A 27,500-nucleotide genomic window follows, 5' to 3' on the forward strand; every position below is an offset into this window, starting at 1 on the left:
CCTGTCCTGTGTCTGTGAACCCAGCCTGTCGTGTGTCTGTGAACCCAGCCTGTCCTGTGTCTGTGAACCCAGCCTGTCCTGTGTCTGTGAACCCAGCCTGTCCTGTGTCTGTGAACCCAGCCTGTCCTGTGTCTGTGAACCCAGCCTGTCCTGTGTCTGTGAACCCAGCCTGTCCTGTGTCTGTGAACCCAGCCTGTCCTGTGTCTGTAAACCCAGCCTGTCCTGTGTCTGTGAACCCAGCCTGTCCTGTGTCTGTAATACGCGGCCACCTGTCTCGACTCCTCCAGGGTGTTTGGGGCGGCCATTTTCCTGACCTCCGTGCTGAACATGTTCATCCCCTCCGCTGCGCGGGTGCACTACGGCTGCGTGATGTTCGTCCGTATCCTGCAGGGCCTGGTGGAGGTGAGGGCCCGTCCCTGCCCACACTCTCATCCACAGCAGGGGCCAGTCCCCCCCTGGAACGACGTGGGGTTAAGAGCCTTGCCCAAGGGCCCAGTAGCTGATCTTATCATGGCTACACTGGGGCTTGAAGCACTGATCTTCCATGGCTTTTTACAGAAGACTGTCACAAAGACGCTTTGTTTCCTCTACTGTAGTTTCCTGTCCTTGTTTACTGTAGTTTCAATTTAGCAACTTGTGAGCAACTTGTTTTTTTTAAAGTGCATATAACCGCTTATAGAAGACCTCATCACTGTAACACTATATGTGAAGCTACATATGCACCTGTTTAGTCGTTGTTCTTCTTATGTGACAGTGCTGTTTGTTGGTCACATGACAGGGCGTTACCTACCCAGCATGCCATGGGATGTGGAGTAAGTGGGCGCCGCCCCTGGAGCGGAGCCGGTTGGCAACCACGTCCTTCTGTGGTGAGTGTTCCTGCAGCGTTCCTGCAGCGTTCCTGCAGCCTTTCTTGACCATAATTTGCCAAAGGCAGAAGTGTCTTTGGTTGAACAGGACAGATCATAAAGTCATTCTCCCTTACTGACCACTTTGTTCTTCCTGGTGTAATGCATGGTTTTTAATTCCCTATTGATTTTGCCCAAATTTGAAATGGGCAGTTATAGTTTTAGTCCCACCATGTAACTGTAACGTCCTCTCTAAATTCTTGAGGAAGGAGGGTACTGGGACAAGTGTGTTCTGAAATGTGCAGGTACATAAACAGTCATTGGGAGCATCAGAGAGAGAGCTAGGACAACAGCTGGGTTAACTGAGGCTTTATCTGACCTGTGTTCTGTAGCACATCGCTTTGGATATGCCAAATACATGTAATCTAATGTGATGCAAAGGGCTGGGGTCACAGTGTAACTGGGACTGTTACAGGCTGGAGTCTCAGTGTAACTGGGACTGTTACAGGCTGGAGTCTCAGTGTAACTGGGACTGTTACAGGCTGGAGTCTCAGTGTAACTGGGACTGTTACAAGGCTGGGGTCACAGTGTAACTGGGACTGTTACAGGCTGGAGTCTCAGTGTAACTGGGACTGTTACAGGCTGGAGTCTCAGTGTAACTGGGACTGTTACAGGCTGGAGTCTCAGTGTAACTGGGACTGTTACAAGGCTGGGGTCACAGTGTAACTGGGACTGTTACAGGCTGGAGTCACAGTGTAACTGGGACTGTTACAGGCTGGAGTCTCAATGTAACTGGGACTGTTACAGGCTGGAGTCACAGTGTAACTGGGACTGTTACAGGCTGGAGTCTCAGTGTAACTGGGACTGTTACAGGCTGGAGTCTCAGTGTAACTGGGACTGTTACAGGCTGGAGTCACAGTGTAACTGGGACTGTTACAGGCTGGAGTCTCAGTGTAACTGGGACTGTTACAAGGCTGGAGTCACAGTGTAACTGGGAACGTTACAGGCTGGAGTCTCAGTGTAACTGGGACTGTTACAGGCTGGAGTCTCAGTGTAACTGGGACTGTTACAGGCTGGAGTCACAGTGTAACTGGGACTGTTACAGGCTGGAGTCTCAGTGTAACTGGGACTGTTACAGGCTGTAGTCACAGTGTAACTGGGACTGTTACAGGCTGGAGTCACAGTGTAACTGGGACTGTTACAGGCTGGAGTCTCAGTGTAACTGGGACTGTTACAGGCTGGAGTCACAGTGTAACTGGGACTGTTACAGGCTGGAGTCTCAGTGTAACTGGGACTGTTACAAGGCTGGAGTCACAGTGTAACTGGGAACGTTACAGGCTGGAGTCTCAGTGTAACTGGGACTGTTACAGGCTGGAGTCTCAGTGTAACTGGGACTGTTACAGGCTGGAGTCACAGTGTAACTGGGACTGTTACAGGCTGGAGTCTCAGTGTAACTGGGACTGTTACAGGCTGGAGTCTCAGTGTAACTGGGACTGTTACAGGCTGGAGTCTCAGTGTAACTGGGACTGTTACAGGCTGGAGTCACAGTGTAACTGGGACTGTTACAGGCTGGAGTCTCAGTGTAACTGGGACTGTTACAAGGCTGGAGTCACAGTGTAACTGGGACTGTTACAGGCTGGAGTCACAGCGATATAGGCAGGTTATTTTTGCGTCACACTCTCAAAACACATTATTTAATGTTTTACCTTGTGGACTGAATAGTTTTTTGAAAATATACACTCATTTCAAATCTGATGACTGCAACACACTGCAAAAAAGTTGGGACAGTCAAGTGTTTGCCACTGTGTAATATCACAATTTCTTATAAGAACACTTATTAAGCACTGAAGACACCAGTTGATTAAGTTTAGCACGTGGGATTTTCCCACAATCATCCATTATAAAGGTTCTCATCTGTGCAATTGCACGGTTCCTTCGTCATATTATTTAAACTTGTCACATTGTCATTAGTCCGACATTTCCCCTGTCCCACCTTTGTTGGAATGTGTTGCAGACATAAATTTCAGAATAAACATATATCTTCAAAAACAATGAAGTTGATTAGGTAAAACATAAAATACCTTGTCTTTATACTGTTTTTGTTTGAAGTCAAAGTAAATTTAGAAATTACTGCTTTCTGTGTGACAAGAAAGTAGTACCTTTGAGACAAAGGGCAGTTTCTCAGACACAGATTAAGCCAAGTGAAAGACTGAATTTAACCAAACATAAAAGTAGCAACACAAAAAGTCTTTCCTGAAAGGGCACTGGGTTTCACAGACATGGCATGCATTTTCAGTGCTGATTGGACAGAGGCCTTTTCCTGTATGAAACGCAGCATTGAAAGCCGGAGGTGAAGGCCAGGCTTTGTGTTGTGTTGCAGATGTTTACTATTGTCCATGTGAAGCACATTAGCCAGTCGTCTTTTCAGATGAGCTGATGCCATGGCAACGGCTGCTCAGAAACCCTCTTGACACCACAGATGAATGAAGATCAGCCCTGAATTATTCACTGCATCTGGAGAGGGCTCTTTCCATTGTAACGCAGAGTGTCATTTTACCCTGACCCTCCCCACCCCCTGAAACCGCAAAACTGTGCTTCTTCTCTCGCCCGGTGAGAAGCTCAACACAGTCCCCACACCCCACCATGTTCAGAAACACTCACACAGTCCCCACACCCCACCATGTTCAGTAACACTCACACAGTCCCCACACCCCCACCATGTTCATTAACACTCACACAATCCCCACACCCCCACCATGTTCAGGAACACTCACACAGTCCCCACACCCCACCATGTTCAGAAACACTCACACAGTCCCCACACCCCACCATGTTCAGTAACACTCACACAGTCCCCACACCCCCACCATGTTCAGTAACACTCACACAATCCCCACACCCCACCATGTTCAGTAACACTCACACAATCACCACACCCCACCATGTTCAGTAACACTCACACAGTCCCCACACTCCACCATGTTCAGTAACACTCACACAGTCCTCACACTCCACCATGTTCAGAAACACTCACACAGTCCCCACACTCCACCATGTTCAGTAACACTCACACAGTCCTCACACTCCACCATGTTCAGAAACACTCACACAGTCCCCACACCCCACCATGTTCAGTAAAAAGTGTAGGTTCCATTCTCTGGAGGAATCTCTGCTCTTGTCTCATTGAGCATTCGGGTGTATATATGGATGATATAGGGGCAACATAGCTCAGGCAGTAAGAGCAGTCATCTGGCAGTCGGAGGGTTGCCGGTTCGATCGCCCGTCCGGGCTGTGTCGAAGTGTCCCTGAGCAAGACACCTAACCCCCAAATGCTCCTGATGAGCTGGTCGGTGCCTTGCATGGCAGCCAATCGCCGTTGGTGTGTGTGAGTGTGTGTATGAATGGGTGAATGAGAAGCATCAATTGTACAGCGCTTTGGATAAAGGCGCTATATAAATGCCAACCGTTTACCGTATATTAAAAGCAATACGTCAGTGGTAACCAACCCTGCTCCTGGAGATGTGCTGTCCTGCAAGTTCTCACTCCAACTCCAGAAAAGGCACACCTCATTCCACAGCGAGAGAGCTCATTGAGCTGCTCATTGGTGGATTAGGGGTGGAATGAAAACAGGAAGTTGGTCTCAAACAGCGGTGAGACAAAGCTCCCCAGCGATAGAGGAGATCCTCCACTGGGCCACTGGTGTTCAGGACAGGTAGAGATAGGACAGATATGTAATAAGAACTCTATTATAGCAATTCAAATGGGTTACAGTACATAAATGAGCTCTCCCTCTCCCTCTCCCTCTGTCTGTCTGTCTGTCTTTCTGTCTGTCTCTCCCTCTGTCTGTCTGTCTGTCTGTCTGTCTCTCTTTCTCTCCCTCTCCCTCTGTCTGTCCGTCTGTCTCTCTTTCTCTCCCTCTCCCTCTGTCTGTCTGTCTCTCTTTCTCTCCCTCTCCCTCCCCCTCTGTTTCCCCCCTCTCTCAGGGTCCTATGCAGGGGCAGTGATAGCCATGCCTCTGGCTGGTATCTTGGTGCAGTACGTGGGATGGTCCTCAGTGTTCTACATATACGGTAAGCTGTTGCACCTACAGTCTGCCTCGAAAAAATGCATGCCAGGGTGTGTAGAGTACGTGTGTCCGTTTCACGTGCAAAAGGGATTCTCTGACTAATCAGGTGTTCCGTGTCATATAGATCCATAACGACTGGCTTTCTGACTTTGAAAATGAGCCAAAAAAATGTGAAATTAGGAATTTGTGGCTGTCAAAAAATGTTGAAATCAGAGGCTGGTTTGAAAGCGCATACTAGCATACTACTCATACCAGCATACTACTCATACTAAATTTCAGGCTGATTTTCATTGAAATGTAGAATGAGTGGTGTGCTACGTATGCGGTTTCAAACACGGCCAATATCAAAGTGACCTCGAGTAACCTCAAAAAGGGTGCTCTGACATCACGATGGGGGCGGGGCCAGAGTGGACTGCAGAAACCATTGAACATGGTTTTCTACCATCTACCAGTTTGTTTTTTTATTTTTTTATTTTTTTATGCCAAAATGATTTGTGACGTGTGACAAATAATTGCGTGGATGAAAATGTTTCACGATAAAGCAGACACACGAACACGTGTGATGGGGGGGGGGGGCGAATGCCCTTTGAAAAGAGGAAGCCACTCAACGGCAGCTGTGGTGCAGTGTGCGGGGCCACTCTCCGCAGACAAAGGAAGCTGGGGGCAGGAGAGCGGAGGGGGTCAATGGGGCATGGTCCCTTTGATGCAGCTCCCAGGGCTGGTGCAGAGAGAGCGCTCCGGTCCCCTCTCAGGCCCGGACGCTGGCGCTGTGGGCTGCGTGCTCGCCCGTGCTCATTACACAGGCCTTTATGAGCATTTACCTGAGCGCTGTAAGGGCGTGCTTCCATTCATGTCCACACAAACTCCCCTCGTGTCCGGGAAGAACTGGACGCTGATGTTTCAGAACGGAAAATGCCTTTATTGTTTTCCTTGACCACTCAGCACCCCTGTTAAAGTGAATATTCCTATTGCATATATTTGTCCAGAAGGTCTGCATTGCACTATCTCACAATCTAATGACAGCCTAATGTAAATATTCCCCAACATCCGCAATGTAAATGTTCCCCAACATCCGCAATGTAAATGTTCCCCAACATCCGCAATGTAAATATTCCCCAACATCCGCAATGTAAATGTTCCCCAACATCCGCAATGTAAATGTTCCCCAACATCCGCAATGTAAATGTTCCCCAACATCCGCAATGTAAATGTTCCCCAACATCCGCAATGTAAATATTCCCCAACATCCACAATGTAAATATTCCCCAACATCCGCAATGTAAATATTCCCCAACATCCGCAATGTAAATATACCCCAAAATCCGTAAAAGATTTTTGGTGAATTACAAACAAAAAAAATTTCGACAACTACAACATTTCATTAGAACTGCATGTCTAAATCTGGATTCATTTGAAAGGTTTGATTACATTTTTTTTTATTTTGTACAAAAACACATTGTGTTCACAGAACTGTAGCTTGGAAAGCAATCAGGCAGGTGTAGCTCCATTACGCTGCTACAGAAATGCAGGTTCCAGTCTCATTTTAATTAGCAGCTAATTAACACTGTATAGGGCCCATGTCCTACACTGCAAAAAGTTGCTGTCTTAACGAATGTTTTTAATTCTGTAATAAGACTTTTCTTTCTCTCAAGTAGCAAATATTAGCTTGCTTGCTAAATGAATGTTTGCTTGACAGGTGAAATGTTCTTACCCCATTGACAATAAGAATCTTATTGTCATGTCATTGGCATGTAAAACAGTAAAAGAAAGATAAGTGTCGTAAAGTATTTAGTTTTTTTGCAGTGAGCATGGCTACATTTCCATGTATAGTTTTGGGTTATTTATGCTTAAGGTTAAATAATTCTCACAGTTTTATTGGAGAGAGCAGTGGGCAAGCACAGTTGGGGTGTGCTTATTTGATCAACAGAAAGGGCCCATGAAGCAGCTCTCCTCACAGTGGGGCGCTCCGTCCCCTCCATCCATCCGATTCAGAGTAGACATCTCCCCTCCCTCACAAGCCACACGGGAACTTTAATCAAAACCCTCAGCTGAAGCAGAAATTGCGCCGGTCCGTAGCGTGCCATTGTTAAATGCTCAGGGCACGCACGGTGAGAGTCATTTTTAATCACTCCTTCCATCACTTTTATGATCAAATCTGCCGTCGTTTCAGTCCCACCGGCACCGTGTATGGGCTCAGAAGGTTCTTGTGGGAATGTTGGCTGACTACCCGACAATCGGCCTGTAGCGTAGTGGTTAAGGTAAATGACTGGGACACACAAGGTCGGTGGTTCGATCCCCGGTGTAGCCACAATAAGATCCGCACAGCCGTTGGGCCCTTGAGCGAGGCCCTTAACCCCGCATTGTTCCAGGGGAAGATTGTCTCCTGCTTAGTCTAATCAACTGTACGTCGCTCTGGATAAGAGCGTCTGCCAAATGCCACTAATGTAATGTAATGTAAACTACCCCAGTGCATTCTGGGCTGCCCGCGCTGGCTTGCAGCACCGCACCATTCTACCTTCCTGAGAGCTTGTCTGTGTCTGCTGTCTGACTCGCTTTTCTGTACGGAACATGGAAATGGGCTTCACCGATGTGTTCTGCATCCAGGCTTGCAGTGCTCATTCTTAAAAACCGATTCACCGTTGTGCTTTGAAAATGCGCTCGTTCGATCGGGACACTGGAATCGGGAAAAGTGTCACAATTTGTAGTTTTGGACAGAAATATTGATGATTTGTCCATTATGATTTTAAAATCCGGAAGCGCCTATGCGAGAGTTTCCCACTGCCACATTCTGGTGTAATCTGGTCTTCATTCACACAGGGTCAGACGGGTTCACACGGGGTCACACGGGTTCATATGGTTCAAACCTCAAAGTGGATAGGATACAGCAGCAGAAGACCAATAAGTCTAATAAATACATAATAAAGTGCTCACTGAGTATATATGGACATTATAATATATGCAGAACTATGCAGAAGACTTTATTATATATATGTTTATTTTCTTGTGTGTTAGTATAAAAGAACACATTTGATATTTCCAATTTCTTTCTGGGGGAGGCACTTTTGCATTTAATTTTAAAAGGTAACATATTACTGTGAGCAATTGACTACTGTACTGAACTGTGTAGAAGTTATAGAACTGCAGGACAGCGTTGGCTATCTCAGAGAAGGGATGCAGTTTTAACGCCATAGGGTGGTCACAAAAAATATTGATTTGATTCAGTTTTTAAATATTCTGCCAAATTACTAAAATGTTATATAAAATGTATAATACGTTTATTTGGGACCTTTCATTGAATTATTTTTGAAAGAATCTTATCTGTACAGAATGTTATGCAGGTGCCTAAGACTTCTGCACAGTACTGTATATATGAATAAGAATATGGATATGCCCAAACAAACATCCCTCATGGGTCTTCAGTAGTTTCTTGTGTTGTGTAGTTTGTGTAACCTGCGATGTTGTGTTTTTTCCCCAGGAGTATTTGGGATCATATGGTACTTGTTTTGGCTGTTCCTGGCCTACGAGAGCCCTGCGGTGCATCCCACCATCAGCGAGGAGGAGAGGGCCTACATCGAGACCAGCATCGGGGAGGGAGTGAGTCTGATGAGTGCCACTGAGGTACGCCTGCTGGCCTGCCCCCCCCCGTTTGTCGTTTTACATTTTTACATTTTGTCCCCGATTCATCCCAGCCCAAACTCAACCTCAAACTCAACTCCGATTCATCCCAGCCCAAACTCAACCTCAAACTCAACCCCGATTCATCCCAGCCCAAACTCAACCTCCTCATCAATCGGAGCGGGCCGACGCCTCCGATTCACATGGCGCCTCTTCTCCTGATTGTCCGCGCTGTAGTCGCGCCGGCCCTGTCGTATCGCTGGATGACGGTGGTCAGCATATTCTTGGTTTGCGCGTCCGCAGTCGCCTGGTCTGGCCAGCAGTGGCCGCTAGTGAGCAATGAGACCGACGGAGACCATCATTCCCCAGTGGCCACCAATGCGGACCTGGCAATGGCGTGACTGAAACTCGGACTCCCGGCCGCAGGGCTTTGGGAACGAGCGTCATTACGGCGTGAGCGCGAGCGTGTAGCATTAACAGGGAATTGAGAAGCTCTGCCTGCAAGCGTGAAAATGCCTAAACCGTCTGTACGCTACCCAACTCCACGTCCTGCAGGTCGCAGCGTCTGCAGGCACTTGCTTTCGCCACTAATTTGTTTATTTTCTGAGCCAAGCAGGTAGCAGTAGGTAGCAGTAGTCAAATCAGGTGGTGTAGCGCACTGCAGGATTCAGAACACTGCGGCCCGCAGGACGTGGAGTTCAGTAGTGCTGCTCTGCCCTCTGCTGCAGTCACATGGTAGATCTTTTAATCACTTTCTCCTCTGCTGTTGAAGGTACAAGAGCAAATTATTCTTCAAAATATACATCGGAAATCCTCATAATTCAATAGCCTTATTGAAGATATTTTAAGCCTCCACTGTCCCTGCTAAAATGATCATTCCGAGTCCTGTGGAAGCAGCTTGTTCCCAGGCTGTGGTCTTTGTCTTACCCAGTTCCCCTTTGACCCTTTGGGAGGGTTGTTGACGTCGGAGCTGCTCTACCTGAATAAACATTTTTCCACTGCTTGGCCGTCGCTGCATAATTCACGATGCCTCTGTGTCCGTCCTATAAATAACGCTTCCAAACTGCTGTATAATTCATGGATGTTCCATGGTCATCCTGCAAGAGGGGAAAAGAGAGGTGTCACCTGTCTCGCACATTAGTGGCCTGAGAATGTTTGCGTTGCTGCCGCAAGGAACCCAAATGCTACTTATCTTTGTTGTGCAGGTAGCATTTTAAATTGTACTTCCCTCTAGGGTCTTTCGGCGCACTTATCCCTGGTTATGGGTTTGCGCTTTGTTGTACGTCGCTCTGGATAAGAGTGTCTGCCAAATGCCATAAATGTAATGTCATTTTCAGGCAATTTTGTTAGCTGCATGCGACGATTCAGATGTTGGACGGTCACCTGACTAGTCCGAATGAAAGTTTGTCACACGTCTCCGTTATGTGTCCGTACAGGTCTATCTTGGAACTCTTGCTCCTTAACAATGAACCAAACAGTTGATTTAAACTGAACTAATGCTATTGGCTGATGAATTATTTTCCACCCCATGATGGCCTGCTTTACTGGTATTGACACTGGCCCTCATGTTGAGACAAAAGCAACAAACACAAAATCCACACCAATGCCGGACCTCTTGTTGCTCTTCTTGTGCTTGACCTAATGATGCAACAACAAATGATTAGCCAAGAAATACCTGAGCAGTCAATTAGCAAAAAAAACAAAAAATGTTTGTTCCCCTGTAAAAAAGGGCTGCAGTTCATGGTTGACCCGATATGGATGTAAATACCTGCAAATTAAAGCTGACCGTCTGCACTTTAACCTCCTTTTCATTGTTTCATTTTGATTCCAATGTACTGGAATGCAGAGCCAAAACAACACAATTATTGTCACACTTAGTGTGTGTAACATATAGTGCCCTCGATAATGTTTGGGACAAAGACATATTTTGGATTCTGTATTTGTCACGGTGTCACCTTTGGGAAATGAGCCACTATATCCTCTCCCACTTCCTTCCCCTGACCCCTGACCCCTGACCCCTGACCCCTGACTCCTGTTCCCCTACACCGCCCTGCCTCGCATCGTCATACAGAAGTTCAAGACCCCCTGGAGGCACTTCTTCACGTCCATGCCGGTTTATGCCATCATTGTGGCCAACTTCTGCCGGAGCTGGACCTTCTACCTGCTGCTCATCAGCCAGCCCGCCTACTTTGAGGAGGTCTTCGGTTTCCCCATCAGCAAGGTAAGATCTTCCATGTTCTATTGCACAGGTGTCAAACTCCAGTCCTGGAGGGCCGCAGTTTTCTGGGACTTACAGTCGATTAGACTAACCAGGGGACAATCCCCCCCCCCCCCCCCGGAGCAATGCAGGTTTAAGGGCCTTGCTCTTGCGCCCAACAGCTTGTCCCACCAACCTTCTGGGTCCCAGTCATGTACCCTAGCCACTGGGCTCCAGACTGCTGTAGATGCTGTAGATGATGTAGATAATGTGGATAATGTAGATGATGTGGATCATGTAGATGATGTAGATGATGTGGATGCTGTAGATGCTGTAGATGATGTAGATGATGTAGATGATGTAGATGATGTGGATGATGTGGATGATGCGGATGACGTGGATGATGTAGATGATGTAGATGATGTAGATGATGTGGATGCTGTAGATGATGTGGATGATGTAGATGGTGTGGATGATGTAGATGGTGTGGATGATGTAGATGATGTAGATGATGTAGATGCTGTAGATGCTGTAGATGATGTGGATGATGTAGATGCTGTAGATGCTGTAGATGATGTAGATGATGTAGATGATGTAGATGTTGTAGATGCTGTAGATGTAGATGCTGTAGATGATGTGGATGATGTAGATGATGTAGATGCTGTAGATGCTGTAGATTATGTAGATGCTGTAGATGATGTAGATGATGTAGACAATGTAGATGATGTATGATGTGGATAATGTAGATGATGTAGATGATGTGGATGATTTAGACGATGTAGATGCTGTAGATGATGTAGATGATGTAGATGATGTGGATAATGTAGATGATGTAGATGATGTGGATGATGTGGGTGATGTAGATGATGTGGATGATGTAGATGCTGTAGATGATGTGGATGCTGTAGATGATGTGGATGATGTAGATGGTGTGGATGATGTAGATGATGTGGATGATGTAGATGCTGTAGATTATGTAGATTGTGTGATATAGATGATGTAGATGATGTAGATGATGTATGATGTAGATGATGTAGATGCTGTAGATGATGTGGATGATGTAGATGATGTAGATGATGTGGATGATGTAGATGATGTAGATGATGTGGATGATGTAGATGATGTGGATGATGTAGATGATGTAGATGATGTAGATGATGTAGATAATGTATGATGTAGATGATGTAGATGATGTGGATGATGTGGATGATGTAGATGATGTGGATGCTGTAGATGATGTGGATGCTGTAGATGATGTGGATGATGTAGATGATGTGGATGATGTAGATGGTGTGGATGATGTGGATGATGTAGATGATGTAGATGATGTAGACGATGTAGATAATGTATGATGTAGATGATGTAGATGATGTAGATGATGTGGATGATGTGGATGATGTGGGTGATGTAGATGATGTGGATGCTGTAGATGATGTAGATGATGTGGATGCTGTAGATGATGTGGATGATGTAGATGGTGTGGATGATGTAGATGATGTAGATGATGTAGATGATGTAGATGATGTGGATGATGTAGATGATGTGGATGCTGTAGATGCTGTAGATGATGTAGATGATGTGGATGATGTAGATGATGTAGATGCTGTAGATGCTGTAGATGATGTAGATGATGTGGATGATGTAGAAGATGTAGATGCTGTAGATGCTGTAGATGATGTAGATGCTGTAGATGATGTGGATGATGTAGATGATGTAGATGCTGTAGATGATGTAGATGATGTAGACAATGTAGATGATGTAGATAATGTGGATAATGTAGATGATGTGGATCATGTAGATGATGTAGATGATGTGGATGCTGTAGATGCTGTAGATGATGTAGATGATGTAGATGATGTAGATGATGTGGATGATGTGGATGATGCGGATGACGTGGATGATGTAGATGATGTAGATGATGTAGATGATGTGGATGCTGTAGATGATGTGGATGATGTAGATGGTGTGGATGATGTAGATGATGTAGATGATGTAGATGATGTAGATGATGTGGATGATGTAGATGATGTAGATGCTGTAGATGCTGTAGATGATGTAGATGATGTGGATGATGTAGATGCTGTAGATGATGTAGATGCTGTAGATGATGTGGATGATGTAGATGATGTAGATGATGTGGATGATGTAGATGATGTAGATGATGTAGATGATGTAGATGATGTAGACGATGTAGATAATGTATGATGTAGATGATGTAGATGATGTGGATGATGTGGATGATGTAGATGATGTGGATGCTGTAGATGATGTAGATGATGTGGATGCTGTAGATGATGTGGATGGTGTGGATGATGTAGATGATGTAGATGATGTAGATGATGTAGATGATGTATGATGTAGATGCTGTAGATGCTGTAGATGCTGTAGATGCTGTAGATGATGTATGATGTAGATGCTGTAGATGCTGTAGATGATGTAGATGATGTAGATGATGTAGATAATGTATGATGTAGATGATGTAGATGATGTAGATGATGTATTATGTGGATGATGTGGGTGATATAGATGATGTGGATGATGTAGATCAGGGGTCTCCAATCTTATACTAAAAGGGCCGGCGTGGGTGCAGGTTTTTGTTTTAACCCAGCAGTAACACACCTGATTATACTAATGAACTAATCGTGGTCTTTAATCAAGACCTAGATGAGTAGAATCAGCTGTCTTAGTCCTGTGCTAAAACAACAACCTGCACACACACCGGCCCTTTCTGGATAAGATTGGAGACCCCTGATGTAGATGATGTGGATGATGTAGATGCTGTAGATGCTGTAGATGATGTGGATGATGTAGATGCTGTAGATGCTGTAGATGATGTAGATGATGTATGATGTAGATGATGTAGATGATGTATGATGTAGATGATGTGGATAATGTAGATGATGTAGATGCTGTAGATGCTGTAGATGATGTAGATGCTGTTGATGATGTGGATGATGTGGATGATGTAGATGATGTGGATGATGTAGATGATGTGGATGCTGTAGATGATGTAGATGATGTAGATGCTGTAGATGCTGTAGATGCTGTAGATGATGTATGATGTAGATGATGTAGATGCTGTAGATGATGTAGATGCTGTAGATGATGTAGATGATGTAGATGATGTATGATGTAGATGCTGTAGATGCTGTAGATGATGTAGATGATGTATGATGTAGATGCTGTAGATGCTGTAGATGATGTAGATGATGTGTTTTTGGGCTGCAGGTGGGGATCCTGTCCGCCGTCCCCCACATGGTGATGACCATCGTCGTCCCCATCGGCGGCCAGCTCGCCGACTTTCTGCGGAGTCGCAAGATCCTCTCCACCACCGTGGTGCGCAAGATCATGAACTGTGGAGGTGCGGGCCTCACTGCAGCCAAAAACGTGTTCGCACACTCCCCGTCCCTGGCTCATGGGGAGGATAGCTTTAACAGTGTCAAATGATCCGTACGGAAATCAATTGCTCAGATCCATGGGGATAGCCGTAGGCGATTGTGTGCCTGCCGTTCTGCAGTTGCTGATGTTAGGTCTTTGTTTTGAGGTCAGGTGTTTGGTTTGGTTTGGGTTTTGTCATTATGTGTTCCATGACCTGAAGGAGGGGGGGGGGCTTGTTATGTCTTGTTTCCTCGTTGATCGCAAAAAAATAAAAATAACTGTGCAGGTAAATGCAGCTGGTAAATAAGAACAGAAATGGCCGCAGAATTCTAGATTTTGTTGTGTGGGAATGTTGTGTCTGCAGGATTCGGGATGTTATTATGTGGGAATGTTGTGTCTGCAGGATTCGGGATGTTATTATGTGGGAATGTTGTGTCTGCAGGATTCGGGATGTTATTATGTGGGAATGTTGTGTCTGCAGGATTGGGGATGTTATTATGTGGGAATGTTGTGCCTGCAGGATTCGGGATGGAGGCCACTCTGCTGCTGGTTGTGGGGTTCTCGCACACGAGGGGCATGGCCATCTCCTTCCTGGTGCTGGCCGTGGGCTTCAGTGGATTCGCCATCTCTGGTGAGGCCCTGTCCTGCTCCTCTCCTCCACCGTGAGGCCCTGTCCTGCTCCTCTCCTCCACCGTGAGGCCCTGTCCTGCTCCCCTCCTCCACCGTGAGGCCCTGTCCTGCTCCCCTCCTCCACTGGGAGGCCCTGTCCCGCTCCTCTCCTCCACGGTGAGGCCCTGTCCCGCTCCCCTCCTCCACTGTGAGGCCCTGTCCCGCTCCCCTCCTCCACTGGGAGGCCCTGTCCTGCTCCTCTCCTCCACCGTGAGGCCCTGTCCTGCTCCTCTCCTCCACCGTGAGGCCCTGTCCTGCTCCCCTCCTCCACCGTGAGGCCCCTGTCCTGCTCCTCTCCTCCACCGTGAGGCCTCTGTCCTGCTCCTCTCCTCCACCGTGAGGCCCCTGTCCTGCTCCCCTCCTCCACCGTGAGGCCCCTGTCCTGCTCCTCTCCTCCACCGTGAGGCCCCTGTCCTGCTCCCCTCCTCCACCGTGAGGCCTCTGTCCTGCCCCTCTCCTCCACCGGGAGGCCCCTGTCCTGCCCCTCTCCTCCACCGGGAGGCCCCTGTCCTCCTCCCCTCCTCCACCAGGGGGCACTGTAGAGAGCACTTCATGCCCACTCACACAGATTATGCCTTTGTATGTCATTACATTATTGGCAGACGCTCTTATCCGGAGCGACGTACAGTTGATTAGACTAAGCAGGAGACAATCCTCCCCTGGAGCAATTCAGGGTTAAGGGCCTTGCTCAAGGGCCCAACGGCTGTGCGGATCTTATTGTGGCTACACCGGGATTAGAACCACCGACCTTGCGTGTCCCAGTCATTTACCATAACCACTATGCTACAGGCCACCTCATATGACCTTTATAAATGCAGTCCAAGTATTACAGTACCCTCCAGAATTACTCAAAATATGGGCAAAATTTAACCTTCCATTGACGCTAAATTATTTCTAAAACGTATAAATATGAGTTGACACACAGGCCAAACTACATTAGTTATCCATCAACATGTGGAATTAAGTGAGACAAAATATTGTTGACCTTCATAAATTAGGCGATAGTAATAAAAAAAGGTAAACCTGTCAGTGCAGTATGTCCCCTAGAGCGTCACTTTTCCCAAAAATTCATATGAATTTTATCTGAGAAATTTGTTAGAATAAAAAATTTCTACATGTCTATTAAATGTTGCCTAATACCACTAGCCAGCAGTATATTATTCATTTTTTACCTTTTTTGCTCGGAAAACATACTCATTTGTACCCAAAGAGAAAATGACTGTACTTTCTGTGTACATTCGGGAGATTAGATCCTTGAAGAACGGCAGCCTCTACTGTCACTTGGCAAAGAGAGGATACACAGTGCTAAATGCGGGGGTGCCAATACTTTTGACACACATGACATTACACACATCTTATTCAACACGGTCATTATTTTGTGTAAAGGTTTTTGTACACAGTCGGTATGACCGCTGAGCATTGGGAAGCAGAACTGAGAGTTACTCTGGCGTGTGCTTACAGGTTCACAGCAACAGAGGGAACAATAAACTATCCCTCTATTACAAAAAAAAACATTCAACAAAGTAACAGAAAATGTCACAGGACGCTGTATTAAAACACTGAATAATTGAAGAAGAATATGTGGTTCAGTCAACCGGCTCATAAATCCTGAAGTCTGTCCGTATCTTTTACCCAAAGCAAGTTTTCAGTCTTTCAAGTTTTCATCGTAAATCTCCCACTCGATTCTACTCTAGGCTGTGACTAGGGCTGCGACGCTGAACTTGACTACAAGAAAAAATCCCAAATGTTTTGGAACAACTCTGAGATATGGATAAATAAAAAAAATTAATACATTGTTTGAATAAATTATGAAGAAGTAAAATATTTTCCAGTTTATCAGGGACAGTGCCGTCCCTAGACTTTTAGGGGCCCCGGAGCAAAGATAACGTGATTTGGGGACCCCTCCAAAACTTTGGCGCCTAGTCTATGTATTCTGTGGGCCTGCAACACCATGCGGTGTTAATGCCAGATATGACTTGTGCAATAAAAATGTAATAGCCTTTTGGGTAGAGACCATGGGACAGTCAGTGATTTCAGTGAGACGAAAATAATTCCACCCAATATTGACATTGAATACGATTCCATACAGAAATGTTGAAGCCCTCTGAAATGGAAAAACGCGCAGCGCACTTATATAATGTTCTGCGACGTTCATCTGTCTGCGGAGGGGAAAGCCCCGCCACTCTTTCAGCATTTGAATAAAAACATAAAACATGTCTGCGCCTGCTCTCCTTCTGTCCCGCGGGATGAGCGAATATGCAGCAGGGTTTTCACTGGGCAGGAATGGACTTATTCTGCATGTTTCATGGTTTCATGGTGATTTCAGAAAACGGCCAAATTCACAGGGCTTCTGTGCACTTCATATGGTACTTATTTACAGTTTGATTTCTATATACTTGGTAGTGTTTGTAATATAAGTCACAGCAATTTAATTACTCTTTACTCTTTGTATTTCTACAGTCTTGCCGTGACACATTAAACAAAATGTATGTATTCGTAACACTTAAAAAAAAAAACAGAACAGACAGCCACACGAGTCGCTAATATGATTTAACACAACACACCTTATACATCATAGTCAGCAGTCGGAAATGAAAGTAAGCGTTTTTTTTAATCAGATTTAGGCTATTCTCCAAGGAGATGATTACATCTTTACATGCATTAAGCAGTGTACTAATTTATGCTGTTTTCTTTTTTTTTTTTTGTAATATATTAAATACCATTTATCATCCCGCACGTATCCTCCAAACCTGGGTCTGACCGCTCTCTTCCGCCCGCATTAGGGTAAACGTTCCGCCCTCCTCTTCCAATGCTGACGTCACAACCTAGCGGCGCAGGGGCATGACTGGGACCCGGAAGGTTGTTGGTTCAAGCCACAGTGTAGCCACAATAAGATTTTCTCAGCTGTTGGGCCCTTGAGCCTTGAGCCATATGGCCACTGCTTAGTCTAATCAACTGTAAGTCACTTTGGATAAAAGCGTCAGCTAAATGACTAATGTAATGTAATGTAATGTAATGTCACCAGTGGCAACTGAAAGCAATGAGAGCACTTTATATTGCATGACATTTATTTAGGAGACGCTTTTATGCAAAGTGGTGTATAATAAGTATGCATGAAAAAATAGAAAAGCTGTACTCTTCAAAAGGGTTAAAAGAGCCGTATCTGGGTGCATCTGCGGTGGGTCAGACAGCGTGCCGTCGCTTAATGTGTCTGGAATGAGCTCATCAGGCTTTGTTCCACATTCACAGGGGCGTAATGAATTTATGCAGGGCTCGCAGGCCCTCCCCTTCTCTGGGCTGGCCTGCTGATACCATCAGGCAGAGCCCGGGGATCAGATGGCCACGGAGCTGTAGTCCTTCAGCCATCAGGTCCCTGCATCTCATGATAGACTCTGCATCCCACCCCCATTGTATACGGTATGGATGGGCATCCCCACAGTATGGATGGGCATCCCCACAGTATGGATGGGCATCCCCACAGTATGGATGAGCATCCCCCTATAGGGGCTCCTCTCCAGATTTCGGGGAGTTTTTTTATTGCCACTCTTTGAGCGTTTTTCCCCCACTAGTGAGTCATTTACCTCATGATCTATTTGGGGGCTGAGGGAAGATATTTCCCTCTGGCCGCGTAACGTCCAACGGCTGCGCGGATCTTATTGTGGCCACACCGGGATTCGAACCGCCGACCTTGCGGGTCCCAGTCATGTGCCTTAACCACTACACTACAGGCCGCCCTTATCCCAGTTCAAGTCAACGTCCAAACATGCTGAGACAAATTATGTCAACAGAAACCAAATTATTTTACTGTCATGGTGCCTGTGGAACCACCAGTGAAGATGCTTTCCTCAAACTTAAGTTTGTCATAAGTTTGCCTTTTCTTTGCTCCTTCCAGCCTAATTGGGGGGAACTGGTTATATCTGATGGCATCGAGTAATTAATGAATTGTATTATTAATCAAGGTAATTATTGAAAACAGCATCCAGTAATCGGTCAGACCAAGATGGGACCGTTTTATTCAACCTTATTAAAACCTCTTATCAGACTGTTATGCTGGGACTCATATTTGAGTTTTTGATGTGCTCTTGATTTCCAATAGGTTCAAATACCAGCAGCTGCCTCGACACGCCCCTCACCTGAAGCAATGTTAGATGAATGTGAATTCATAAATGTAAATCTATAACTGTTCCATCCAATCCCCTGGATACTGCTACCAGAGACCACCCAATACTTCCAAATATATTATATTATTCTACATATATACTTCATATCATTTGTTCATAGATGTTATACCCGACATACATAAATATAACTGTAATCTAACGAATAATGGATGAAACCGGTTCCTTGAGTAGAGATTCCAAATGTCTTGTTTCCGGGCCGACGGCACTCAGCTGTTTTTCCATCGTCAGGTTTCAACGTGAACCACCTGGACATCGCCCCGCGCTACGCCAGCATCCTGATGGGAATATCGAACGGAGTGGGAACGCTGTCCGGCATGGTGTGTCCCCTCATCGTGGGAGCGCTCACCAAACACAAGGTATCCCGTCCCCTCCCTGTTTCCCACACTCGGAAAATGCCAAGTTCCACAGTTTGAAGTGTGTCAAAGCACCTATCAGGAGACTGGTTGTGACAGTGCTGTTTCCTTGGTCCAATCAAAGATGGATATCTTTGAGCCGGGTGTGCTTATTAAAAAGGTGATTGGCGAATGCGAACCAAAACCAGCCAGTGAACAAACTGGTGTATCCAATTGTGAGTCAGTAAGTGAACCAACTGAATTAAAGACATGAAGCTACTTGCCTACTCCTTCATGAAGAAAAAGTGGGCTGCTCACTCAGTTGCCTTTTAAAATGTGTCATTCCAATGAACAGTAATGCCTTAGAAAGTGTACTTGTAGACATCTTCCGTACAGACAGCCTAACAGGTTTGTCAGCCAATGCAAAATAGTGACAGTTAGTTTTTAATGTGGTGATGATCAACCCTGAGACTAACATTGATGTTCGTTCCGGATAAGAGTGTCTGCAGCCTAACTGCGATCTGGATCGATCAGACAGACGTGATTCCCTGTTTTGTCCGGTGTCACCCCAGCGATCTGCTCGGGGTTCTTGTGCATCTCTGTTGCATAGAGACGTATCGTGATGTCACATTCTGATTGCTGTAGACCTTCTGAAGCACACATTCAGAACTTAGCTTCCCTACCGCTGCCTAAAAGAAAAGCCGCTTGTGAAAATATCATTTTGTGATCCACTGTGTATACGATACAACCATTTCACCATCGCGGAACATGAAATTGTATCCTGGTGGTGAAGGTGCTTGACTGGGACCCTGAAGGTTGGCAGTTCAAGTCCCAGTGTAGCCAATAGGATCAGTGCAGCTGTTGGACCCCTGATTAGTCTAATCAACTATAAGTTGCTTTGGATAAAAGCGCTAGCTAAATAACGAATTATTATTATTACAAGTCTACAGCAATCAAAATGCGACACATGACGATGCACGCTGCTATGCAGATATGCTGACTATGAGAGGGGCAGGTGGTACCAGATGTGTGACTATGAGAGGGGCAGGTCGTACCAGATGTGTGACTATGAGAGGGGCAGGTCGTACCAGATGTGTGACTATGAGAGGGGCAGGTGGTACCAGATGTGTGACTATGAGAGGGGCAGGTCGTACCAGATGTGTGACTACGAGAGGGGCAGGTCGTACCAGATGTGTGACTATGAGAGGGGCAGGTCGTACCAGATGTGTGACTATGAGAGGGGCAGGTCGTACCAGATGTGTGACTGAGAGGGGCAGGTCGTACCAGATGTGTAACTATGAGAGGGGCAGGTCGTACCAGATGTGTAACTATGAGAGGGGCAGGTCGTACCAGATGTGTGACTATGAGAGGGGCAGGTCGTACCAGATGTGTGACTATGAGAGGGGCAGGTCGTACCAGATGTGTGACTATGAGACTAGCAGGTCATGCATCCCGGTCGTGTCCCGCTGCCCCCCCCCAGACCCGGTTGGAGTGGCAGAACGTGTTCCTGATCGCGTCCATGGTCCACTACACGGGGGTGATCTTCTACGCCATCTTCGCGTCGGGCGAGAAGCAGGACTGGGCCGACCCTGAGAGCACCAGCGAGGATAAGTGCGGCCTGGTGGACCAGGACGAGCTGGCGGAGCAGACGGAGCTGACCGCCGACAGCGGCCTCGCCCCGGCCAAGAAGACGTCCTACGGGGCCACCACGGAGAACCCCGCCGGCCGCAAGCAGGGATGGCGGAACAGGAGAGGGGTCACCATGCAGGAGGAGGAGGACGCCTCGTACCATCAGGAGAACGGAAGCTTCTAGGGCCCACCGCCGACGCACCGGCCGTGCTCACGTTCCCGGACAATCCAGAGGGCAAAGGTCAAAGTTCAAAGTTCATCCCCGGTGGATAGTATCAAACAGAAGTCCCTCCATCCCCCCCGACAAGTTTGTTTTTGTTTTTATTTATCCTTCTTTACCCAAAGAAGGCCTTCTGGGAATGATGCAATGTGTATCTAATAGTGATTCTGTTTTTCTTTTCTTTTTTTGTTTCACTGGTCATGTATGAATTTAGTCCATTGTTTTAAGTTATTAAAAAGTCAGTAAGTTATGAATACACAGAAGGCTTACCTTACAGTATATAAACAACATGTAAAAAAGTACTTGCATAGATAAACCATAGAATGTAAAATACACACAAGAGCTAATACTATTAGCTAATGTTAATTCCGTTGCATAACTATCCATTTGAGAGTTGCATGGCAGTGAGTATGTGTAAAAGGCTCATTTGGGTTTCTCTCATTTTTAATCTCCATTTTAACAGCTGTGACCTCAGTGAATCTGAAAGTTTAGAAGAAATATTTGGGATGGCCATTAGAACAAAATAATAATATTAATATTAAAACATTCATTGTTAATGATTAACCTTCTCATTTGGTATGCCTACCTTTTGCCATATTTGACATGTTTAAGGCCCTGATTCAATGTAATCACAAAGCATTTGTCCTCCTTCCTTACGATGTCTCCCGCATTGCAGCCCTCCTTGTGACCTCTCTTGTCCGTTTGGCACAGACCTGGGTCAAATGTGTCATAAAAAAAAAAAAAAAGGTTTTTGTTATTTATGTTTTGTTACTTGTGCAGTGTTTTGTTAATTTTAGCGATTGCCACAATGATTGTGTAATAACAACAAACAAACAAAAAAATATATCTTCAATTCAAAGATGCAGGATGTTAATGTCTCTGGGGATTGGTTGAATCTGTTTCTGTAAAAAAAGTCTTGCTTCAGTTGGCTTCCGTTGCAGTTAAAAGAAGCAACGCGACCTCATTTCATTAAGATAAAGTAGACTTCCCCTGGTCATCACAACAGTGGGGGACATTATACTATTGAGGAAAAGAGGAAAAAGGAAAAACATATCATTGCTATTTTGTACAGGATACATTTATTTTTGAGGTGCACTTTGTTGTTTGGGGAGTTTGTTGATTTTAAAATATGCACTTTACTGTAATCAGGCATGCCAGTGTTGAACATGTAATTTGTCAGTACAGAAAATATATTCATTTTTTAGTACTGGTCTCATTCAGTCAACAGAAATGTGTTTCATCCTTCCGTTTGGCATCTGTTGTGCCTTTTTTGGGTTATATTGTTACTCACCATGTTAAATTAATTTCAGTCATTATTAAAATTACTGTTTTGAATATGAAATATAAATGAAAGGCTCCGCTGTATTTCACTCAGCAGTGGACTGAGTCAGTGTTACGTCAGTCAGTCAGTCAGTCAGTACATGAACACATGGCAGAACACAAGGCGGCCTGTAGCGTAATGGTTAAGGTGCATGGTCGGTGGTTTGATCCCCGGTGTAGCCACAATAAGATCCGCACAGCCGTTGGGCCCTTGAGCAAGGCCCTTAACCCTGCATTGCTCCAGGCGAGGATTGTCTCCTGCTTAGTCTAATCAACTGTGCATCACATTTGATAAAAGCGTCAGCCAAATGACATGAAACTGAGAGACTGAGTCAGAAAGCGTGTGTGAGAAAATGACTTTGCAACTGAGCGTGTAGGATGTGGGTGTGTGTGTGTGACTGTGTGTGTGTGTGTGTAGATGTGTGTGTGTGTGTATGACTGTGTGTGTGTGTGTGTGTGTGTGTGTATGACTGTGTGTGTGCATGTGTGTCTGTGTGTGTGTATGACTGTGTGTGTGTAGATGTGTGTGTGTCTGTGTGTGTATGATGTGTATGTGTCTGTGTGTGTCTGTGTGTGTGTTTATGACTGTGTGTGTATGGATGTGTATGTATATGACTGTGTGTGTGTGTATGTGTGTGTATGACTGTGTGTGTGCATGTGTGTCTGTGTGTGTGTATGACTGTGTGTGTGTAGATGTGTGTGTGTCTGTGTGTGTTTATGACTGTGTGTGTGTTTGACTGTGTGTGTATGATGTGTATGTGTCTGTGTGTGTCTGTGTGTGTGTTTATGACTGTGTGTGTATGGATGTGTGTGTATATGACTGTGTGTGTGTGTATGTGTGTGTATGGCTGTGTGTGTGTGTGTGTGCGTAAATGTGTGACTGTGTGTCTCTGTGTGTGTGTGTGTGTATGACTGTGTGTGTGTAGATGTGATGTGTGTGTGTGTGTGTAGTTGTGTGTGTGTGGATGTGTGAGTGTGTGTGTGTGTGTGTGTAGATGTGATTTGAGTGTGTGTGTGTGTGTGTGATTGTGTGTGTGTGTGTGTAGATGTGTGTGTGTGAGTGTGTGTGTAGATGTGATGTGAGTGTGTGTGTGTGTGTGTGTGTGTGTTTTGCTGAAACCCCAGTTCATGATCAACCCGGAAATCGATCCTGGTCCGCAGCCTTCAAAGAAATTTCAACCCATTAAATGTTCCTTCTGGGGCCTAGAAGCCGGGAGCCAGGAGCTTGGAGCCAGGAGCCAAGAGAAAATTCTTGAGCAAGAAAACATGAGGGCGTCCTTCACAGAAGCATTGTTTTCAGAATTTGTAACGTATAAATGATCGATGTGCAGATCCACCACTCCACACCTCCCCCCACCTCCCCCCATCTCTCCACACCTCTCCACACCTCTGCACACCTCTCCCCACCTCTTGTAACTGACGTGGCTCCAAACTGACGTATGAAGGAGCGAGGACATCCCTTTCGCCGGCTGTATCTCAGGTTTCCCTGTCTTCAATTCTTTTTCCAGGCTCTTTTTTCCCAGCCTCTCCAGATAGGAGCTAGGAGACAGGAGCTAGGAGATAGGAGCTAGGAGCTATTAGCTAGGAGATAGGAGATAGGAGATAGGAGATAGGAGATAGGAGCATGGAAAGGAAGCGAACTGGGCCCGACTGCGTCTGCTGAGCTCTCAGAATTACCCAGCATGCAGCTGACTCTCATGGGCGTGACAATTTCAGCTCCAACAAAATGTCCTGATAATGCCCTGCGGCCTCCTGTTCCAATGTGGCGTTATTCGATGTCGTCTAATTGAGTTTTGGGCCTGCAACACTTAACGGCCCCACCGGGTATCAGAACTCATGGCATTCCAACGCAGAGGACAGGTTTATTTTGGAAGACGAGACGTGTAGTTCTTCTCTGAAGAAAAGCGTTTAACTGGGTTTTTTTCTTCCTCGTTTTCCTGTTCGGAATGCCCCAGTCTCATTCACACAGCCACCTCACCACTGCCACGTCCTCCAGGAATGTAGGAGCTTGCCATTTACTGCACGCCATTTACTGTAAGGACTACACCAGCAGTCACGTATTTGTGATCTAGAAGCGAGCGTTATGTGTAGGCATTGCACTGAAGGAGTAGCCTACACATAATTCATTCTTTACACTCAATACCCTGAATTTATTCACCAAATAATAACAGCCTGCTCCTAGATCACAGAAATGCTAAAGCGATAACTCCTCCCGCTGTCAAAATAGGCTGGAGGCCTCAGTGATGTTCTTCTGAAGCGTGACTGCTTGAGGAACATGTTCTGTTAGTGAACTTGGGCCCTGTATATTGAAATTGACTAGAATTCCGGGCACATGGAGAGTTTGGGTTTGAGTTGGCACATTTTGGCCCATAATAACCATCACAGGGGCCTTGTACGTTCCTCTTGCATCACCCTAGGGCTGGGGTTGGCAGGGTGTGCTGGCTTTCGTTGTTACTCAGCACTGAAATGATCTCGTTTGGCCTGAATGCAACATTCCCCTCGAGGCAAGAACCCTGGTTCAGCAGGTGAACTTATCAAAAGCAGGTTATTACAGTATTTTCTGCATTAAAAAAAAACTGGGCCGTAAATGTAAAGGCTTCAGAGGTCTGGAGGCACTAGACATCTTACACAAACTCTCACACACACACACACACACACACACACACACACACACACACACTCACCTATACACACACACACACACACACACACAACATCCTACACACACCTATACACACAGTCATTCACACACACACCTACACACACACACACTCACACACTCACACACACACACACACACACACACACACTCACACACACACACCTACACACACACACACACACACAACATCCTACACACACCTATACACAGTCATTCACACACACACCTACACACACACACTCACACACTCACACACAGGCATGCACATCCTACACACATACTCATACACACATACACACAAGTTATATGCATCTGATGCACTCACCTACAGGTTCGTAGGAATGTTATACCCTGTAAACCTCACAATTCTACTGGAGAGTGAACACGACATAGAGGCACACAAGGGTTACGATGTCTCTCTTGTAAAGAGACATCTTTTGATTTACTGATTTGCATTTTAAATAATGTAAATCAGTATTACAAGCAAAGAGAATTATGACTGACAGCTTGAGTGTTGTTATTAGTTAGCATTAGTTGTTGTTGAGCTCATAGGTTGTGCATGTATTGCATACAGGTGTAGGCTGAAATTCAGGTGAAGTGTCTCTCTGACGAACAGGAATCACTCAGTGTAAGTGCCTGTGTGATAGCAGGCAGGGGAATGGGGGAGAGGTCAGGAGTCAGCTCAGAGGCTTCCAGCTCAGTGAGAAAGGAGTGCAGGGCCCGACATGAAAGGAGCTTCAGCTTTGAATAAAACAGTACTTCACCAGTTCACCATCTCATCAAAGGCTGGATTTTACAGTAATAACAATACGAACTACTGCTACAAAAAAAAAAAATAATAATAATAATAATAATAATAGGCGGCACGGATGGTGCAGTGGGTTTGCATGTTCTCCCCGTGTCTGCGTGGGTTTCCTCCGGGTACTCCGGTTTCCTCCCACAGTCCAAAAACATGCAGGTTAGGCTGATTGGAGAGTCTAAATTGCCTGTGGGTATGAGTGTGTGAGTGAATGGTGTGTATATGTGTGTGTGTGTGCCCTGCGATGGACTGGCGACCTGTCCAAGGTGTATTCCTGCCTTTCGCCCAATGTATGCTGGGATAGGCTCCAGCCCCCCTGCGACCCTGATCAGGATAAGTGGGTTAAGATAATGAATGGATGGATGAATGAATGAATAATAATGATATTACAACATTTCATTTTTAATGTATGTTTCAGTAAAAGTGCTACAGAGGTGCATAAAAGCCGACTGCAACAAAGCATTTAAAGCAAGCATATGGTTAGAAAAGGTCTTGCCAAAAAGGAAAATTTTAAAAGGAAGGTTTCCAAGCCTGCTTTCTGTGGCGCCCTCAGATGGTTAGGGAGTGTTTTGCACCAATGAGGCGCGGCCGAAAGACACTCTAATAAAGAGCAACACACCTGACCCCTACCTGCTCTGCACAAGCTGGTTGGCACCTTGCATGGGTGTCTGTGTGTGTGAGTGTGTGTGAATGGGTGAATGAGAGGCAATCATTGCAGAGTGATTTGGACACACATAGCTGCTAGAAAAAGCCTTTTATGAATGCAGTCAGTTTGTCATTTCACCCAGCACAGCCGGACTGGACAGGCTTATTTCAGAGTTGATTTGCGAGGCAGACTTTGTTCAGTGCTCGCGTTTGGGTTTGTGTTCAATATTCATAACGCCGTCATGCAGCTTTTGACGTCGGATCGAGGCGGACAAGCACAAAGGTCTCTATCGCGGTCAGACGGACAAACGCAGAGGTCTCTATCGTTCCCTCGACGTCCCGAACCTGACGGAGGTGGGCAGGGCCGGACCGCGCCGTGAAAAGCCACGGCGGGGACAGGGGAGGGCATCCCAGGGAAGGCTTTGTTCCTAATCTCCCCATCTCCCCATCTCCAGCCCTGCTGTCAGCCGCCGGGCCCCTGGGAGCCCCGGGAGAGACGCCTCCACAAAGCCACGTCCGTATGCTAATAAAACCCCCCACCCTTGGGACTGTGCTGCGTTTTTAATGTGGAAAAATATATTTTATCTGCAAACATCCGCCAATCAGCCTTCATGCCTGTGGAAACCCCCACACTGCCGCTAAACTCTCATACATTTATAAATGAAATTGTATCTTATTATTATATATATATATATATAATATACAATTATTATTATTATAAATATGCTTTAAGAAATCTGAATCCGTATAATATGCATGCACACTCACACTCCTTGTTACCATACATGTAAATTCTATTTATATGTCATCAATGATACAAAACAGTGAGTGTTAAACATAATAAAATCACACTTTTCTATTCACAAAAAGCCGGATATATAGCAAACCCCCATAACTGGTTAGCTTTAACTCAGTCTATGTCTGGATCAGTGGTGTCAATTT

At 45.7% G+C, this 27,500-nt stretch overlaps 1 protein-coding gene across 1 annotated transcript in view; it reads left to right on the forward strand.

Annotated features, from left to right (window-relative positions):
* The window catches only part of slc17a8 (solute carrier family 17 member 8), a 35,719-nt gene extending 14,623 nt beyond the window's left edge, over positions 1 to 21,096 (forward strand). The window contains exons 4-12 of the mRNA XM_061251812.1: positions 288 to 402; positions 779 to 866; positions 4,829 to 4,915; positions 8,387 to 8,529; positions 10,598 to 10,747; positions 13,952 to 14,084; positions 14,622 to 14,732; positions 19,180 to 19,307; positions 20,764 to 21,096. Coding sequence (XP_061107796.1) covers positions 288 to 402; positions 779 to 866; positions 4,829 to 4,915; positions 8,387 to 8,529; positions 10,598 to 10,747; positions 13,952 to 14,084; positions 14,622 to 14,732; positions 19,180 to 19,307; positions 20,764 to 21,096 — 1,288 coding nt within the window. The remainder of the gene's footprint in view (positions 1 to 287; positions 403 to 778; positions 867 to 4,828; positions 4,916 to 8,386; positions 8,530 to 10,597; positions 10,748 to 13,951; positions 14,085 to 14,621; positions 14,733 to 19,179; positions 19,308 to 20,763) is intronic.
* Positions 21,097 to 27,500: the final 6,404 nt, after the last annotated feature.

Source organism: Conger conger, chromosome 8, assembly GCF_963514075.1.
Source record: "Conger conger chromosome 8, fConCon1.1, whole genome shotgun sequence".
In the NCBI taxonomy this organism is placed as follows: domain Eukaryota; kingdom Metazoa; phylum Chordata; class Actinopteri; order Anguilliformes; family Congridae; genus Conger; species Conger conger.